This window comes from Bufo bufo, chromosome 10 (assembly GCF_905171765.1).
Source record: "Bufo bufo chromosome 10, aBufBuf1.1, whole genome shotgun sequence".
Lineage (NCBI taxonomy): Eukaryota > Metazoa > Chordata > Amphibia > Anura > Bufonidae > Bufo > Bufo bufo.
Window position 1 is genome coordinate 20,631,928 of NC_053398.1, and position 20,636 is coordinate 20,652,563.

Below are 20,636 nucleotides of genomic sequence, written 5' to 3' on the forward strand. Positions count from 1 at the left end.
TCTTCATTGCCACTGGAAGGGGTTAAATGGCTGCTAGACACCTCCGACACAACCTGAAAATAATCGAACATGTTAAAAAGGAACATTCACGATCCCTGCTTTCCCCAGCATCAGATGTGGAGGAGCTGTTTGATTGCCATCATTCATATTAGATCGCCGCGATATTTTTGAGATCCCCCTATAGTTATCTAAGGGTATGTTCACATCTGCGTTTACAAATCCGACAGGCTTTGCCAGCACAGGAACAGTCTGCTGGAATTGACCGGATGCCCATTGGTTAAAATAGGATCTGTCCGCTTTCCGGTGAAATGCTGGTTTTCGGTCAGACAAAAAGTCTTGCATACACAATATTTTTGTCTAGCTGAAACCCAGCTTTTATGGCCAGGTCCCATTATACAGTAGTCACTGGGGTCCCGTGGTGCACAGCATTATCAAGCTAAGGCTACTTTCACACTAGAGTTTCTATTTTCCGGTATTGAGATCCGTCATAGGATCTCAATACCGGAGAAAAACGCTTCCGTTTTGTCCCCATTCATTGTCCATGTCGACAAAACGTAACTGAACAGAACGGAGTGCTCCAAAAAGCATTACGTTCCGTTTGGTTGCGTTCCCATACCGGAGAGCAAACCGCAGCAACCTTCCATTTTTCTAGCATTGTCAGCTGAACCCGCTGTCAATCTAATGTGTATGGGGGGCTCCCGACTCTCCACTGATCCAAGGATCAGGTGAATTGAATCTACCTCGAGATCAGTCACCTCCAGAATTCTCTAGCAGCGGATTCTCCTCTCTCCCATGTGTATGCATATGAGATATGAATAATCGGTTGGCAGCTGTCGAAGGTATATGGACACCTAGTATGCAGCCACTAGAAGTGCATTGGTGGGATTCTAACCACTGGGCCCCCGCTGATCCCAAAAATGCACTCTCTCCAAAATAGTGAGCGATACAAAACTTCACTTGGATTATGCCTCTTTTGCATACCGATTTCTAAATCTTCTTGCTTAATTAAAAGGAAGGAAAATATGTAACGTAGAAAATGTGTGCTGTGCCCTTGTTTTCCGTGCTCTCCCACCTCTCTATTCCCTTTTTGTCCTCACCCTGAATCCCCTTCCCCACTCCCCTGTCCCCTTTTTATTCCACCCCCTCCCCCCCTCCTTTTCATCCTCTATTTAATTCATTCCCTGTTTCTCTCTGTTTTATTCCATTTCTGGTGATTGCAGCTCTCCCACTGGGAGTTATTGTGGTCCCTGGAGACAGTGATCTCGAGACGTGTCGTATACACATACAGCAGCTCCAGGAGGTAAGGACACGCTGTACACACATGCTAATCAGCCATGCATTTACTGTACGCACACACTTGTTGTTTGTGCTCCGCAATAGGCATTTCTGGGTATCTATGGGCATTGCTATGCTGGCATTGCATTTGTTGGTGAGAAGTCGTTTATATGTACTCCAGAGACCCCAGAAATCGTAGCCATGTATCAGCTGCATCCATAGTTGGCGAAAGGCACTTGTACAGGAGTATAATCAGCTCCAGCAGGTCTCACAAGTGCGTCTTGTACCGCACAATAAATCCTCCCCCTCCCTCCCACCCGGTAATGTGCCATGACCCTGGGGCCTCAGCCCATGACCCAGTTGAATTTTCATTTTGTCTTCACACAAAACTGCAGCGCCCTTTTCCCCTGAATTGCGGCCTGTTTTCGGACACAGATTTCGCACTGTTTGTCGTAGCTGGGACCCCCTCCTCAATGGCATTCAAAATCCCTGTACTAGACAAGATGCACATGCTCGCTTGAGTCATTTTCATAGGAAGCCAATGAAATGCAAAGAGGTGCCAAATGATAAACTTGTCCAGTATCTACAGGGGGGCGACTGCTGGGCCCCCCATCAATCTCAGGTCCTGTGTCTCCTAACATGCATGAAGCTGTGATCGAGCATGTGCTCGCCACTCCATTTATCTGTATGGGATTGATGAAAATGGCAGAGTGATGCACTGTGTACTTTGCTTATCTTCAGCAGTCCCATAGAGATAAATGGAGCCTGATGGGGATAAGAGTCTGATCTGTGAAGGTCTGACTACTGTGCCCCCCCCTCTCGATCTCAAGACCAAAGGTCCCATGTCTCCTTATGTGTATGGAGCTGTGATCGAGCGTGCACTCGCCACTCCTTTTATTTGTATGGGGGCTGACAAACATGGCCATGCTCTGTACTTTGCTTCTTTTCAGCAGTGCCATAGAGATAAATGGAGCCTGATGGAGATAAGAGTCTGATCTGTGAAGGTCCGACTACTGTGCCCCCCATCGATCTGAAGACCAGAAGTCCTGTGTCTCCCTGTATATAAGGAACAACGATCGAGCATGCGTTCGCCACTCCATTTATCTATATGGAACTGACGAAGATGTACTTTGCTTCTCTTCAAGCAGTCCCATAGAGATGAATGGAGTAGCAGCACACATGCTCGACTGCCACCCCATTCATCTGGAGAAAGACTGGACCACCGTTCTCATGATCAATAGGGGTCTGATGGTCAGACCCTACTGATCAGAATCTTCTTACCTAACCTGTAGACCTGGGACCCCAATGCTGCAAAGCAATAAGCCTCTATGGTGCCCAGGAAGATGACCACTTAGTGTGTGCCCGCTGCTAGCCATGCTTGTAAAATGCTACGTCCTGTGTCTGTGCATCTCCCTGTGTGTTGCTTAGTAGAATACATGGTGTCAGGGCATGCTAGGAGTTATAGTTCTGCAACAGCTGAAGAGTCTCCAAACACTGGTTTAGAACAACAGCCTGCAACTCCCATCATCCCCTGATTTGCTGGTAGTGGTAGTTTTACTAGGACTGTCAATCTCTGGTCCTGAGGGCCTCTGCCCGTATGCCATACTTGTTCTTGCAGGAAGATGCATATCCCATACGCTTACTATGGCTCTCTGCAGGGAGATGCCCCAAACTCGCAGAGCCCAGTTGCATTTATGTCACTTAGGAGCACTGCAGGGACGCGCTGACATCATGGAAATAGTTAGTATTGCACATTAATCCAGACAGAGCTGTTTTATGTGGCAGAATCCCAAAACCGCCACTTTATTTCTCCCATCAATCCCCCTCTCCCCCTGAGCTCTGAGGTCATCTCAAATGGATTTAGATTTATTTAACTTGGCGCGTGATCCCGAGCGCTCAACGGGGAACCGGCTGCGGTGACACCTTCTCCTTGCCGGAAATAGGAATTGAGCAACACTTTGCCCTATAGAAGTCTTCACTTTTTTTTTCTTTGCATGCACTTTTCCCCCCTCTTTTCCTAAAAAGCAGGTTGTATTTAGACGAGCAGTGGACGGAATTTTACGCTGGAGACGTAGAGACAGTTAAAGAAGGGGTTGCTGCTGAAAATTGAAACGGTTCATCGGCCTCTAAGGGATTGTAGACTGGAAGGAATAGCATTGCTTACTGTAGTATTCCTGCAAGAAAACAATGCCTGTGTTCCTTTAAGGGGTTGTCCAGGATTAAGAAAGAGAGCATCAGTCTTGTCATCGGGGGGGGGGGGGGGGGGGGGGTGGTACTTAAAATGGGGAGCTCAAGACTGCAACTACTGAGCATACACATTAGATAGCTGGCCGCCAAATACTTGTTTAGCCGACAGCTATCTCTCCCGATTGCCACCACCACAATATACCGTACATGCATGCTCAGGTTACCGAGCGTGCATGTGTTCAGAATGGGGAGAGGTGAGTAAGTCACCCTGGCAGCAACTTCCATCTCCCCATGGACAAAAGGATCGGGCATATTGAAATCCAGCAGTCCATCTATGGTCAGGAGGTTAGTACACACATTAGATGGTTGGCCGTAATTGACTGGTATGACCGACATGCATCTAATGCGTTTAGCCAGCTTTAGGACCCAGGTCGGTTGGTTGGTATTGGTTTTGCCCAGGGTTGGGGGAATGGCCCCTGCAAATACAGATGTAGCAGTGTTGAGTTTCAGATTCAATTCTGATATCGTGCTACTGGCTGTGGACTGCAAGCAAAACAGAGACGCCACCACCGTACCCTAACTGTACCTCCAAATAGGTAAATGAACATTTCAGCTCTGCTACATCTGTGGTTGAAATGGGAAACCAAACACAGAAATCCTCCCATCAGGTTGCAATAGAAGGAAGCGCATGTCACGTCACCGCATCACGCAGGGTTTGTCATGTCAAAGAGTCTTGAGGGTTAAGGCGACATCACTTTTTTATTCCCAGGATTTTCCCGAGTACCCCACAATCTTGCAGCGTCTCAGCCTGAAGGTGTGTGGAGCTACAAGGTGTCTACTGTGCGCCACGTGTCATATTGTGTGGTCGTGTTATGTGTTTTATGTACCTGTAGGTGGATGTCGCTGTTCGCATGTCCTTAATTATGCCCCTATTTTTATTGTTGATGCTTATAATCATTTTTTTATATTTACATATCATTTACATGTAAAAAATGTTGCAGTGTTGTTGTTCCTGTCTCGTATAGATGTTAAAATACAGCCTATAGCAGGAGACGGCAACCTCCGGCACTCCAGCTGTGGTGAAACTACAACTCCCAGCATCCGTCATTCACTTCTATGGGCTTTCTGAGAACAGCCATGCAAGCTGGGAGTCATAGTTTCACAACTGCTGGAGTGCCGAAGGTTGCTGATCCCCGGCCTTTAGTATAGCCCAGAGGTGCAGTCATAATTCTGCTAATGGATGGATTACAAGGTTAGAAAGCATGTTTTTTTTTTTTTGGGTTTCTCAAAATGGCATCCCTCTTGTCCGTGGGTTATTCCAGTTCAGCTCTATTCAATTGAATGGGTCCGAGCTGCAGTACCAGATACATCCCATAAACTAGAGTGGCGCTGTTTACAACTCCTTTATCGTTGCGTTTGCTGGTATTACTGCTGCTAGTTTTTGTGCTATGTCTGTGCGTGTCTGTCTGCCAAATTCCCAGTACTGTGGTGTTCCCAGTCTGCGGTCCTCTTGCCAGTCACTCTGACTGGTTCATGTGTTGGCATGTTCTCAGGGCTATTGGATGTCATGGGAGACTGTAATGTAGAGGAAGCGGATCGTCTTATTGGTATTCACTTTTTGCTGAGCATGTATTAAATACTAAAAAAATCCTTTTTTTTTTCTCTTCTTCATTAATCAGGAGGATGGAACGAACAAACCTCAAAGTGTGTCCTCACAGAAACTGTCCCCGAAATGGTGCTTCTTGGATTGTGAGTACTGTGTGTCCTACGTCTGCATGTCACAAAATCGGACACAGACATTACAATGCAGGAATCTAGTCATGAAAATGTAATCCGTCTCTCCACCGGGATCTGGGGCCCACAGTAAGATGCATTCAAGTTTCCCAAAAAAAAACAAAGCTGTCAAGATGGTACAAGCCCATGTTCACACTGGCTGTATAGCTGACAAGACCATAGCAATTTACAGTACAATACATGTGGCTGGGGTTTTCAAAACCTCCATCCAAAGAAATCAAAGCTGCAGATTTTCAAACCATCATGTACACAGTGACTCCACCAGAACAGTGAGTGCAGCTCTGGAGTACAATACAGGATATAACTCAGGATCAGTAATGTATCTACACAGTGACTGCACCAGCAGATTAGTGAGTGCAGCTCTGGAGTATAATACAGGATGTAACTCAGGATGAGTACAGGATAAGTAATGTAATGTATGTACACAGTGACTGCGCCAGCAGAATAGTGAGTTAAGCTCTGGAGTATAATACAGGATGTAACTCAGGATCAGTAATGTATGTACACAGTGACTGCACCAGCAGAATAGTGAGTGCAGCTCTGGAGTATAGTACAGGATATAACTCCGGATCAGTACAGGATAAGTAATGTAATGTATGTACACAGCGACTGCACCAGTAGAATAGTGAGTGCAGCTCTGGAGTATAATACAGGATGTAACTCAGGATGAGTACAGGATAAGTAATGTAATGTATGTACACAGTGACTGCGCCAGCAGAATAGTGAGTTCAGCTCTGGAGTATAATACAGGATGTAACTCAGGATCAGTAATGTATGTACACAGTGACTGCACCAGCAGAATAGTGAGTGCAGCTCTGGAGTATAATACAGGATGTAACTCAGGATCAGTACAGGATAAGTAATGTATGTACACAGTGACTGCACCAGCAGAATAGTGAGTGCAGCTCTGGAGTATAGTACAGGATATAACTCCGGATCAGTACAGGATAAGTAATGTATGTACACAGCGACTGCACCAGTAGAATAGTGAGTGCAGCTCTGGAGTATAATACAGGATGTAACTCAGGATGAGTACAGGATAAGTAATGTAATGTATGTACACAGTGACTGCACCAGCAGAATAGTGAGTGCAGCTCTGGAGTATAATACAGGATGTAACTCAGGATCAGTACAGGATAAGTAATGTATGTACACAGTGACTGCACCAGCAGAATAGTGAGTGCAGCTCTGGAGTATAGTTCAGGATATAACTCCGGATCAGTACAGGATAAGTAATGTAATGTATGTACACAGCGACTGCACCAGTAGAATAGTGAGTGCAGCTCTGGAGTATAATACAGGATGTAACTCAGGATCAGTAATGTATCTACACAGTGACTGCACCAGCAGAATAGTGAGTGCAGCTCTGGAGTATAATACAGGATGTAACTCAGGATCAGTAATGTAATGTATGTACACAGCGACTGCACCAGCAGAATAGTGAGTGCAGCTCTGGAGTATAATACAGGATATAACTCAGGATCAGTACAGGATAAGTAATGTAATGTATGTACAGAATGACTCCACCAGCAGAATAGTGAGTGCAGCTCTGGAGTGCAATACAGGATATAACTCTGGATCAGTACAGGATAAGTAATGTATGCACATAATGAGTGCAGCTCCTGAGTATAATACAGGATGTAACGCAGGTTCAATTAAGTTATAAATGTACTTAGTGGCTCAACCTTTTATGTAGATTGTGTTGGTCAAAAGTGAAGATTCAAATAGAATATTTTAAGGGGTTAAGACTCGTCTGCAACGTGTTTTCATGCCATGTCTTTCATGCCTTTTTTTAATTCTTTAAAGTAATTCTGCCTACACTTTATTCTTTCCGCCAGCCAACACTGCGGATCGCTTCTATAGGATTGACAGAGCACAGGTAACGTGGAGCTATCAGGTCTGTTTGCATGGGGTTTCATAAAAGCAGCCATTATAGGTTTGATTACCAAAATGAAAATCTCCTGTTTACAAATCCGACATGTTTCCTGTCAGACACGGTAATCTTTTGAGTCATTTTAAACCTGGATTACAGCAGATTTTTCCAGACTAACTATGTAAAATAATAAATGAATAGGTGGATGGGTGACATGTATGTGCAGTACGTGTGCTGAAAGTGAATCTGAACCACAGCACCGACACAGCCAGCTTCATCCACGTCAGTGTTCATGGAGGATGTAGCTGTTTGTACTGTGCCATTGCACATGACAGAAATGAAATCCATGCAACCTCAGGCTTTGAGCCTTTGATGTGATACAATCGTATCTGAGATTTTTAAATTTTGACGTTGTTTTCCGTACACTAAAGGTCTTTTTTTTAGCAGTTGCTTTAAAAGATATGAAAACCTTCTGGTCATTGTTTTATGATTGCATTTTTACAAATTTTGGGCTAAAAATAGCTTTTTAATTGGTCTTTATTAAAAATTTCCAGCTGTTTTTGAGATACAGGGGTTAAAAAAAATCAGTCTGTTTGCAGAGTATCGCTTCTAATTGCTGTCAGCTGAGATCTTATCTCTGATCTCCTGACCTCCTAAACACTCATTTCAGCCATATTCTTTTCAGTTTGATAAGAGTTTAGCTATAATGAATGTTTACGAGGTCAGGAGATCAGAGATGAGAGCTACACATGAGCTGTCTCATACTACAACTCCCACAATGCCCTGCTGTAGGCTGTTCGGGCATGCTGGGAGTTGTAGTTTTGCAACAGCTGGAGAGCCGCAGGTTGAGCATGCCTGTCTTAAATCATGCAGAATTATTTATTAAAAAATAAACCCTATTTTAAAACATCGCAATAAAAAACCATGATAACGATTGGTCAGATCACCCTATCGCAGCCCTGTTGTATATATAGATTGTCGCGTTAGTATACTATAGTCCAATTGGCATAAGATGTAAACGTGTGTAAATCACTTCCACTGCTTGTCTCATAGACACTGCTTCATTTATAGTTGCCACAGGTTGCTGTATACAGTATATCCACATGGAAGTCTCTCCTGTCGCCTGTCCTTAAATATAAATGAATCACCACTGGACTGCCTAATTATACCTTGGTACCAACATCTGTTTTGCAGTACAATACCTGCGCTATATGAATAATTATGATGGTTACTTTACCGCTCGTAGTGTTCGCGCTGTAGGGGATCTTTTAAATAAGATTTATTTTTTAATAAATAATTCTGCATGATCTAAGAGCATCTACAGGTAGAGCGTGCCAACCAGGACATTTCTCTATACAACTTTTTTGACACTGGGTATGTCTTTTTGGAGTGAGCACCCATTCTATATTTGGGGGAAGTTTTGAGCCACTAAACATCCATTTATATTTTTTTAATAAAGACCAATTAAAAAAATGATTTTTGTATAAATAGCATATGGTCCAGACAACCATGGTCCCCCTTGATACTTTGCTATGCAATTATTAGGTCTTTACTTAACACCTCTAGGAGTTATATAGGGGACTGTGATCATTGCTTTACCGCATTATATTACTTATGGATCTATAAAGATACGTCAAGTAGTTAATATATGTAATGTATATGACCTGTGATATTAACTCTGTATACTACTATATATGGCCAAATGGTCATTGTTTGTTTATATCTTAATTGAAATATTCTGAAAATAAAGAATTTACAAAAAAAAAAAAAAAAAAAAAAAAAGATTTTGGGCCCAAAATGAGTAAAATGCAGTCATTAAAAATAAAAAAATTTGGCCCGAGGGTGTCCCTAGCCTTTAAAGGTACTGTATGTTCACACGTGTTGGATATGCTAGGGCAGGGGTCAGCAACCACTGGCACTCCAGGTGTTGTAAAACTACATCTCCCATCATGCACATCTTGCTTGGCTGTTCTCTAAACTCCCACACAAGTGGAAAGAGCATGCTGGGAGTTGTAGTTTCACAACAGCTGGAGTGCCGAAAGTTGCAGATGTCGCATATACTTGCTTCGTGGCGCAGGCAGATATTTGCATTACAAAACCCATTTCATGTGCTTTGACTGTGGATTGTCATCAGACTTAACGTGGATTTTGATGCAGAATTTGGGATAAATTCTACTTTTTTGAACAATAACCATTGTCTCCGATTTTCGAAAAAAGGAGTAGACGGATGTGTAAGACTTCTGTTTTATTGTAACCAATGCACTTTTTCTCAGTATTGATAAGTTATACCTAGAAAGACTTGTCATGCAATGTTTCTTCCTACCTTCCTTGCCTCTTTCTAGGAGCACTTGAACTTTGTGCTGGAAATTTGTCAGGACGAGCTGTATGTCCTGGACCCAGAGCTGATCATCACTCAGTCTGTGGGCACTTCTCCAGCCATGCCTGACTCCAAGGACCAATCGGCAAGCCCAACAAGTCAACATTTCCAGTTCCCACTACAACCACCAATCACTCCCATAGACTCTCCTGCAGTATGGGAGCTTCTGCCGGGATCTGCTTGCCGGGGCAGGGCGTGTAGTGACAGCTCTTTGAACAAAATGGATGTGTCATCTGGACAAAGGTATGTCAAGGATACTGTTGGTTGGCATAATCAATGAAGAACCTCCCAAGGGCCTAGTCAGCATTGTGCTATAATGGCATGCAATCTTATCTGTGTGACCACCATCTGCCCCCTAGTTTTTGCTAACATACATCTGATATACTATCAAATTGCAGATGGAAGAGAGCATGACGGTCTGGATCAGACTACGCAAGATTTGCTTGTTGTCTGTTGCCATGGAGACACATAGGTCTGCATTCTAGCTATAAACTTAAAACAACAGGAAATTTTGAAACAAAACTATTTGCAAAGCTGCTTAATTCTAGATGCTGGATGTACAATAAAATCCACATTGGATTTTTTTAAATAATCCACAACTAAAGTTTGGATCCCTGCCACGAGTGGCCACACAAGAGACACATTTTTTACATTGCGACTGCAGAGGACGACCCAAAGACTTCTATATTTTCTGCGGCTTTAAGGGGAGAGTGATGGTAAAAGTAACACAAAGTGCAAGCATATACTTGCACAGACATGACTGTGCAAGTGACGGACTGGATTACAGTCAACAAGCACCTATGTGCATCTCCCCCTGCTGCTCAGCCTTAAGTACCTGTGTATGCCTCCGTGCCCAAATCATAAAAAAAAAAAAGCAAATCCTACAAACGCAATAAAAGTCAATGATAAACCACGTTCACAGGATTGCATTCAGTCCAGGGGATGGTTTCTTTTACAAACCTAGAAGTGGGGCAAAGGATACGGTCAGTGCACAGTACATTAGTTTATTCCTTCATTATGGAACCTGTATACATTATGTCCCATTTTCTGGCAATATCTAATCTTTTTTTTTAATATATATATATATATATACCTATATACGGTTGCCATTATAGCTCCCTCAGGGGCTGTCCCATCTTTCTAATAAAATAACGATACAATCCCCATCTATATTTGTGTCACTGCACAAGTTGCATATTTGTCATTCAGAGGTCGAAGTAAGGTGGTAGTTCTTATGGCAGACTTAATGTTGTCACCAAGCTTTCCAAGACCCCAACAGAAAATATGTTAATTTGCTTCTTACAGTAGTTATATCTGTCTCTGTGGAAACTGGGTGACAACCAGTATGTAGTCCAGCTCCCACTGAGGTTGTAATAAAGCTTTCCCAGTAATTGAAAACCTCCCAAGTTAAGCAGATATACGACTTGCCATTTTTTTTTTTTTTAGTAGTGACCTCAAGGTTTCCATCATTCCAGCTTCATCAGGGGTCGTCACTTGGTTGTCCCAGATTCTCGAATGACCGAATACCTGGTGGCGACCCCTGTAGGAGATTAAAGAGCCATGTCCATATGCTCCAGGTTGGGGTGAGGGGAGGGGGGATTTCCGACGTAGAACCCCCTGTTTGGGAGAGAGCCTGTCTGTTCTTTGGGCTTAGCGCCTCCATTACCAGCTATTCAGTGGAACACCACCGATACCAAGTGCTTCCTCATTGAGACAATAGAGGTAATAGAAAATGCAGAGCTCCACCTCACATTTTTGACCCAATGAATTAACTGAATCCCAGATCAGAACCTCAAATAAACTCAGATCCCAGACTAGACTCCCTAACATGGGATCCAACTTTTCGTGCAAATTTAGTACAAGCGAACTGTGTGATGTTTTATCAGAAATAGTACTGTACTATTGATTAATGTAAAGTTTATCGAAAGCGCGATGACTCTTTAAATGACTCAGACCCAAAATAGACATCTTAAAGGGGTTCTCTCACATTAGCAAATGGCATTTATCATATAGACAAAGGTAATACAAGGCACTTACTAATGTATTGTGATTGTCCATATTGCTTCCTTTGCTGGCTTCATTCATTTTTCCATCATGTTATACACTGCTCTTTACGACCACCCTGCAATCCAGCAGTGGTGATCGTGCTTGCACACTATAGGAAAAAAGAAACGTTGGTCTCTCTGGTGGCCAGGACTGTGGGAGCGCATGTAGGCAGCTCATATCTGCGCTGCAGCGGTGGCTGTAATCCCTGGATACGAGCAGTGTAATAATGTGATAGAAAAATAAATGAAGCCAGCAAAGGGGGCAATATGAACAATCACAATACATTAGTGAGTGTCTTGTATTAACTTTTTCTACATCACAAATGCCATTTGCTGAAGTGAGACAACCCCTTTAAATGAATAAGACCCCAGAAAAACAATCTGACTGTAGACCCCTACCATAATCAGACCCCAAACCTGATTACAGATACTCACAGGCTCTGACTCCTGGTGCCACCTGCCAGACTGTGTCCTGATACCGATATAGTTTGCAACAGTGGACACTGGTGGATGCTGGATGATCGGGTGACAGGGCGGCGCCTACAGCGGAGGAGGCACAAAGAGTGGTGAGGTACAGCATCCATGCTCACCGCTCCCCATGCTAAATATCAGTTTGGGGGCTTAGAACTGGAGGTAGAATGGTCATCCCAACAAACAAAAAAAGTGAATTTCTGAATTTTGTTTAAAAAAACGAGTGCCCTTGCCACCTCTGAGCACCACCCTAGGCCCTGGATCTCCAGTGCTTATGGCAAAATATGAGCCTGGGTGGACCTGACAATGTGTTTTAGAAAATGGCCTCCATATTGGTTGACACTGAGCTTTTCCGGAAACGTATAATATTGTAAAACTTGACAAAATGGGACAACTCAATGACTTTTTTAGTTATATTTACTGGTAATTTTCTTTTAATTTCCAATGAAATGATCTTTAAATCTCGGTAACGTGTGCTGACCACTTTTCCCCCCGGGGATCCCTACAATTACATTATTCTGCTTGTACGTCTCCTAATCCCAGCCCTAAGGATTGTGGCATGTTAAATAACCTAGCAGGATTTACAATTGGGAACGGGCCCCGTGTACGGACATGCAAAGTGAACATCTGGTTCTAATAAAAATGTATAAACCAAACTAGGCATCCATCGGATCCATTACACTAGCGAGCCATAAACCTCTCGGGGTGACTGCCCAGCATCTCGGTAGAAATCTACTAAAATGGGACTTTCTTAGTCATCGGGATGCGCAGGAATTTGCAGGAAAAGTTTTTTGTTTGTATGCAGTTCCAAAGTTTTTTGTTTGTATGCAGTTCCAAAGTTTTTTGTTTGTATGCAGTTCCGTTACACAAATAATTAGCAGACTTTCCTATGGTACAAGAGCGGCTGATTATCGAGAAGTTGAGTCAGTCAGCAGCAACCCTGAATTAGAGCGATGGCTCATCTTCCGCTCCCTCTACACAAATTATTTCAGAATGAAATCATAAATAAGTTCTGCACTATGTGAGGATGACAGCCAGTATACCTCCCAGCTTTCCCAAAATAACCGGCTGCAAATCTGACTAATTGTGCAGCCATTTGGGAATGGGGGGGGGGTGGGGGGGTGTTTCACTAGGCGGACCTGTGATGGATCTGTCAGAAGGCCTTCAGGACACCTGATTGCTAAACACATGACGGGGAAGCACGATCCGTAGGAGAGAGGGAGTAAATGTGGGAGAGGTTGTAACTAAACGTATGCCATTTAGGGTCTTTGGGAACCCCTTTTTCCAATATATTAGATTATATAGATTTTTGGGTTAGAAGAGGGGAAACGCCCTTCAGGACCCTTATCTGGGAGCTGGAGCCGAGAGAAGTTACAGCAAGCGTCTTTCACTTTGAATCACCAACGCATCCATGCTCGACGATCCCTTTTAAAAGGATTGCGTCGTCGAAAAATTAACTATTGTTTATTTCGAGTTTTTGTGCTAAAGTCATACAGAAAAAGGGAGTTTTATTTTATTTATTTTTTCATTTAATTTTTCATGTCTCTAGCTATATTAAGAAAAATCCTTAAATTCTGCAGTTTTGACAACTGAGCCTCATAATAGGCCGCCACTTCCTGTTCCGTAGAGATCACTGCTCAGCAGTCCTCTCCTTATCATCGCGGGCAAGATTACAACGGCAGGTACCAGCTGGGTGTAGATAACACAGGGTTCACAGTTGGCGATGTCACAATGTAATCTATTCCCTCTCCCTCCGCAATTACTTCTGCGCAGGTCACAACACTTTCCTACAGTACCGTTGTTTCTGTCCGCATCCGATACGCATTTTTTGGGGGGGGTCGGATGCGGACCCATTCACTTCAGCGGGGCTGCAAAAGAGGCGGACAGCACACGGATTGCTGTCCACATCCGTGTGTCCGTTCCGCAGCACCCACGAAAAAATAGAACATGTCCCGTTGTTGTTCGTATTACGGACAAGGATAGAACAGTTCTATAGAGGGCAGGACGTTCCGTTCGGCAAAATGCAGAGGACCGCAAAAACGGTTACGACCGTGTGCATGAGCCCTAAAGGTGATTTCTCTATATACTGTATGAGATGCTGCCCGCTGCAGGGTCGTATGGTAGCACCTTACATGTCTTCATGTATTTATTTTAATACATTTTTAATTTGTTTTTAGGAATGGTCATGACATCTCAGATTATAACCCTGGTGAGTGATTAACATCCCCTTATGACAGGCATCTCAAACTGCGGCCCTCCAGCTGTTGCAAAACTACAACTCCCATCATGCCCAGACAGCCTTCAGGTATCAGCCTACAGCAGGGCATTGTGGGAGTTGTAGTTTTGCAACAGCTGGAGGGCCGCAGTTTGAGATGCCTGCCTTATGACGATCGATCTACAATATATATATATTCTTGAGCACTATTACTTATTGCATTTTTGTCTATTTTTTAGATGAAACTTTATTGGAATCTGCAAAAAACGATGACCTTGAAAAGGTATATGGATGATTTTAAGAGGAGTTATCATGTTAGTAAAGGGATGTTTTCCGCACCCTTGCAGTTCATGTGGTAGCGGTCTGGGCACACACTGTCATGACCTAGCGGTTCTCACAGCCGTTTCTTCCTATTCTGGCTTTGATCTTAGTTCAGAGAAGCACATCGTGCCGGCGGCAACCTGACTCAGAGGGACTTCAATGGCTGCACGCTGTTACATCACGCAGTCAGTGCTGGGAGCAAAGAGATTGTCAGATATATCATTGAGAATGGTGAGTGGCTGAAGACGACTGGCTTTCTTCCATCGGTGGCCTCTAATACTTCATCTGTGACTCCTCCAACCTTGGCAATGGATATAAAGTGTATGGTATATATGCACCGATAGGTTGGACAGCCCATCTCTTAATGAAGCTGCCCCAAGGATTAGCTAATAACAGCAGTAAATACATAACCTAAATCCGCAGCAATCTCCGGCCTAGACGAGCAGCAACTTCAGCAGAAGTATATCTGGAAAAGCCCTTTAAATGGGTTTTCCCATCCTAGTGCTAGGATATGCCATCACTTTATGATTAGTGGTAGTTCGACCTCTAGGACCACCACCAATCTTGAGCCTGAAGGGGTTGCGGCACTGGTTTAGCTCTGCATCCTCTTCAGTCTTCGGCATCATGCACACGACTGTATTTTTATTTTTTTTCTCTGCATCCGATCCTCATTTTCTGCAGATTGGACACTGACCTATTCATTTCAATGGGGCCGCCAAAAATTTGGACGGCACACTGTATGCTGTCCACATTCGTATGTCTACTACTGACAAAAATAGGAATTTTGACAATGCGGCCTGCAGAAATTGCGGGATGCACATGGCCGGTATCCGTATTTTGCGGACTTGCTGCAAAATGCATACTGTCGTCTGCATGGTGTCTTTTCTAGCAGTGTGCGCTGAGAAAACGTGGTCACTAAAAGTGAATGGGGCCACTGTTTCGTTCACAGCTGGGTGTCTAGGGCGCCTCTGTGCAGAGAAAAATGGTAAAGAGCTGCAGCACAGAATCAGAGCAGTGAGGGTCCCCCATCAATCATTAAGTGGGGGTATATTCTAGTGATATGTACTTACTTTATGAGATGGGAATACCACTTAGAGAAATTAGATGTATATGCTATTCCATATTATACACTGCATTACCTGGAAGAGGTTTAAAGCTTCTGGGACCCAGGGGACATGGCTAATTTTGCTGGGTGAAGTCACTATCAGACAGTGTAATATTACATGCCATTCAATGGACTTTCATGTAATACTTGGACAGCTTTTGCCTGCCAGAGCCAGTACTCTCTGCTCTAGGGGGGTCCCAAGCAACAGATCCCTGTGCCCTATATTGATGGGGGGCATCTCCTGATTGGGTAACCCCTTTAATGCCCCTGTTACAAGAAGATAAAATCCCATGGCTTAACTGATCATAATTCTAGTCTGCCTTCTACAGGTGGACTATAGACGACCTTATTTATATAATGTAGGTGCGGTTTAGTTTGTTAATGTACCTCCTGGGGCATCCGCAGGGGCGCTCCTTTATTAGCGGGAGAGATTTAGCGACTGGCGGGTGCAGCTGCCCTACATGATCAATGCATGAGTATAGTTTGCAATACCTATTCTGCTAATGCCGGACATGTCTCATGAGCATAGACTGTGCAATCTGCTCATCTACGCTACATTGTCACGCAGTCATCAGGAGCGATGAACTACACAGGAACCTGGTTTAGGGTACTTTCACACTAGCGTTTAAGTTTTCTGATATTGAGTTCCGTCATAGGGGCTCAATACCGGGGAAAAAACGCTTCAGTTTTGTCCCCATTCATTGTCAACTGAACAGAACGGAGCGCTCCAAAATGCATTCCGTTCCGTTTAGTTTTGTTCCCATACCGGAGAGCAAACCGCAACATGTTGTAGTTTTCTTTCCATCCTGGGATGCGGAGCAAGACTGATCTGGGGGCATGACCCCCAATGCAAGTCAATGGGACGGATCTGTTTTCTCTGACACGATAGAAACCGGATCAGCCCCGCATTGACTTTTAATGGAGTTCATGACGGATCCGTCTTGGCCATGTTAAAGATAATACAACCAGATCCGTTCATAACGGATGCAGACGCTTGAATTATCAGTAACGGAAGCGTTTTTGCTGAACCCTGCCGGATCCAGCAAAAATGCGAAAGTAGCCTAAGGCGTAAAAATTGAGTAAGACAGCAAGGAATCTGTCTCACATTTACAGTCGGTGGTGGATGTGCCGAAGTTATGTAAAGGCCGGCCCCTCTACATAACTTCGGCGATCCAACGCAGAGGGCTTGAACGCCGTCTCGATAAATGTGCCCCTATGTCTTTCCATTCATGTCTCTTCGTTACCCTCGCTGTAATACTACTCAGACCTCATGCAGTTGTCTTCTGCCACGGCATCACTTTTCCTGATGATCACTTTTTTTTTTCCCCTTGTCAAGCTCCATCTGAGATCCTGGATGTTGCTGAGCTGAAGAAGTAAGTTTCACATGTGAACGCCTGCCAAGACTCATCATGTGGTTGAGGTGCTGAGTCATGAGTGTTAAAGAGGCATTAATGTCAAAAATGACTCAGAAGAGGAATGTTACTTAGAAAAATGCAATAATTGCCTCAAGAAAAAAAAAGTGGTCTCCACGGAGGTCTTTGCCGCTGCTCCTTAGATGATATGCTCCCATTGCGTGCAAACAATAGGACAGGTCACATTTGCAGAAAAATATACCTTTTAGGGCCCATTCACATGACTGTATTTTTCTTTCTGCATCCGTTCTGCATTTTTGTGGATCAGATGCAGGCCCATTCATTTCTATTGGACCGCAAACTCCATGGATGGCACACCATGTGCTGTCCGCTTCTGTATGTCCGTTCCATATGTCCACATAAAAGATAGAGCATGTCCTATACTTGTTGTCCTTGGCCGCATTCAAGTCTATCGTTCCACAAAAATGCGGATTGCACACGGAATGTGTTCCTTATGCAATCCGTATTTTGCGGATCCGTGTCCGCAAACTTTAATGCCCTGTCATGTCACCTTTGAATCTTTATTAAAATGATACCTTCCGTTTTATTGCGGATCTACAAAATACAGGAGACATAAGGAAACATCCTTTCAGTTTTTTTGCTGACATGCAGAAGATTTTGCTGAACAACTGATCCAGATATTTGCAGACCACTAATAACATACGACTGGGACACTTCAAAAAGTTACAAGTGACCTCGACCACAAGTGGTGCTAATGCAATAAGTTGGGAAAAATTTGATGGAGCTATGGTGCCCTAGATTTAAAGGGCTTCTTCCATGATGAGCATTGATCCTCATCAGTCACCAGCATGGGTGTCCCGAGTTGCCCCTCTCAATTCCTCCTCACTGCCTGACCACAGGGACGAGGGGTTTGCATGGAGCAGCGGTGGAGCATGTAACCTGCCGCTCCATTCAATGTCTTGGGGACTGACGGAGCCAAGCCTTGTACTCCATTATTAGGATTTTAAATATTGATGACCGTCAATATCCAATCAGTGGGGGTCTGACACACCACACGCCTGCAGATTAGTGACGAAACAGCACAGCTTCCTCCCTTGTGTAAGGCTAGGACTACACAATGACATATGTCGCGCGACAATTTTTATAATGGTAGTCTATGCTGCGTCTGCGACACGACAGTCGCAAAAAACACCTTCAAGATGGATTTTTCTGTGACTGTCGCAGCATGTCGCAGTGCGACACCATAGACTACCATTATCAAAATTGACGCGCGACACATGTGGCAGTGTGGTTGTGCCCTATGTGTCGCGCGACACATGTCGTCGTGTAGACCTAGCCTAAAGGAGAGAGATGGTAAAGGGCAGCATTGCACCTGATCACTTAACTGCATCACTGCTCCCAATTACCAGCTCCGTCCACCAGACAGAGCGGTGTAGTTCTGGTGCCCAGCCTAACCCTGCAACAGGGGTGTAGGGTGTCAGACCCCCACTGATCATATATTGATGGCCTATCCTGGACTACCCCTTTAACTGCTCTGCTCAGCAAATTCTGCCTTTAGATTTACCATCCTTGTAAGTGTAATTGTACCACTAGTCTTCACTTTTTCCTCTGACGTTACTTGGTCTTTAGTGAACTTGCTTTACACAAAGTAAATATTTAAAGGAGCCAAAAACAAATACAGAATTTTTTTTATTTTTTTTTAATCTCTTGCGAGATATTGACCAGCACAATTGAGGCCAGTAGTTCCGTGTTTACCGTGAATGGGAGCATGCTGTACATTCAGGGGATGTGTCCTAGTGTAGAGTTGTCCATAGCTTCTGATAATCCTGGATGGATAATTACCAGGCACGGTTAAAGTTTTGACGTGACTAAACCTTATCCTTCTTGTCTTTCAGCGGGGAGACCGGGCTGCACCTCGCGGCTTCTCTACGTCAGCGCACCATCTGTCATTACATAGTGGAGGCAGGGGCATCGCTCATGAAAACAGATTTGCAGGTAATGGTTAAAGTACACAGGTGTGGCTTTACTGTGGAATTTTTGAGGTCGAGAACTGAAGGCAAAAACATGAACATTGAGGGTTTTTTTTTTTTTTTTTTTTTTTTTGTTACAGTGAATAGGTTAACAAATTTTATTTCCCAAGATTTCCTGAGCGTTTTAACAGGGGTCGTCCCCCCATGGACAGAGCGATTTTGTTAGACGATAAGCGCATAACATGGTTTCCTGCAATGATTAGCGTTAAAGGGGTTGTCCGAGTTACGAAATAAAATATATATATATAGCACTGTAAATCTGATGGACAGCAATATATAACTGAGCTAAGCAAGTTTTAGGTAAAAAAAAATTATATTTCCTAATTTCCCTGTCTCTTTGTTTACCTTCAATAACAACAATCTCTGCCCCTCCCCCTGCTCTGCTAAGGGAGTGAATATAAGTGCTGCCCTGAGTGACATGTCTGCCTGCTGGAAGACTCAGCAGCATGTTGTCTGTGTAGGACTACAAGTCCCAGCTGTACAATCACACTGCTGATACACACAGGATTTTCCCCCTACCTGTTCTTGTGCAGAACTCCTCTAGTCTGTGAGCTCCTGTGCCCAGCATTTGTCTCCTCACTGCCTGCAGCTACTCAGTAAAGCCTTCAGCCCTGAGTCTGTGCAGCTGAAGGGGTTAAGAATCCAGGATGAGAGCAGACAGAATCAGATGGCAGTGAAGGGGGGATGGGGCTTGGCCAGCACAGTGACTCATGTACAGACACACATCTGGGGCCAGATTTATCATTAGCTCAGGTCAGAATAATGGAGTAAAAAAGTCCCAAACGCTAAAACTGCGCACAAATTTGCGACTTTTTTCTGCTCTGCACTATGCTCGCCAGTTTTCTGAAAGTGGGCGTGTTTTCTTATGTAAATGAATCTCTAGACAGATTTACTATTGGGACTATTTAAAAAAGTCGCAAAAAAGTCGCAAAAAAGTCCCAATTTCACTCCAGTGAGGACCATGCTTATCTTATGAGACTTTTTAATAGAACATGCGACTTTTTCATAAAAACGTGCGACTTTTTCGTAAAGATGTGCGACTTTTGTAAAGCTGCTTACTGACTGATAAACTGCTACCGTCAAACCACATTTATTACAGTCTTAAAGGGCCAATCATAAATCTGACTTGGCTAAAACTGACTTTAGCCATATGTGAAAGTGGAGTGAGCTGTCAGAGTAATGATAAATCTGGCCCCTGGTCTTTCAGGCTTGTGCAGGATTCATTATCAGAGCAGGGAGAGAAGCTGACATCACATGTCATGTGACCCTCAGTGAAATCTGAGAAAGGAGCAACTACAGATGCAGTAAGTGCATGGCAAAGCTGTTACATTTGATTAGTTAGAAACACACAAAGAACAAAAAAATAACTCGACAACCCCTTTAATGTGTAGGGGAATAAAGTTTTTAACTCTGTAGCACCACCACAGGTGAATAGGAGCATTACATAGCCCCTTTGAAGTCAGCGTAATCCATAGCCATGCCGTGTCCTTTAGATAGATTTTTTTTTTGTAGCCACGCTTCTGGCTGATAAATGAGGCTCCCGAAAGGAGACCTTCTAATATTCACTCTT

General features: G+C 43.8%; 1 protein-coding gene across 9 annotated transcripts in view; it reads left to right on the top strand.

The window, feature by feature from the left end:
* DGKZ (diacylglycerol kinase zeta) overlaps nucleotides 1-20,636 on the top strand; it is a 179,420-nt gene that overhangs the window by 149,850 nt on the left and 8,934 nt on the right. For 8 of the 9 annotated variants that reach the window (XM_040409150.1, XM_040409152.1, XM_040409153.1 and 5 more), the window contains 10 exons: nucleotides 1,221-1,300; nucleotides 4,232-4,276; nucleotides 5,142-5,211; nucleotides 7,095-7,135; nucleotides 9,472-9,749; nucleotides 14,200-14,231; nucleotides 14,477-14,520; nucleotides 14,669-14,789; nucleotides 17,000-17,036; nucleotides 18,932-19,031. In XM_040409150.1, coding sequence (XP_040265084.1) covers nucleotides 1,221-1,300; nucleotides 4,232-4,276; nucleotides 5,142-5,211; nucleotides 7,095-7,135; nucleotides 9,472-9,749; nucleotides 14,200-14,231; nucleotides 14,477-14,520; nucleotides 14,669-14,789; nucleotides 17,000-17,036; nucleotides 18,932-19,031 — 848 coding nt within the window. The remainder of the gene's footprint in view (nucleotides 1-1,220; nucleotides 1,301-4,231; nucleotides 4,277-5,141; nucleotides 5,212-7,094; nucleotides 7,136-9,471; nucleotides 9,750-14,199; nucleotides 14,232-14,476; nucleotides 14,521-14,668; nucleotides 14,790-16,999; nucleotides 17,037-18,931; nucleotides 19,032-20,636) is intronic. The other variant, XM_040409148.1, reaches the window with a different exon arrangement.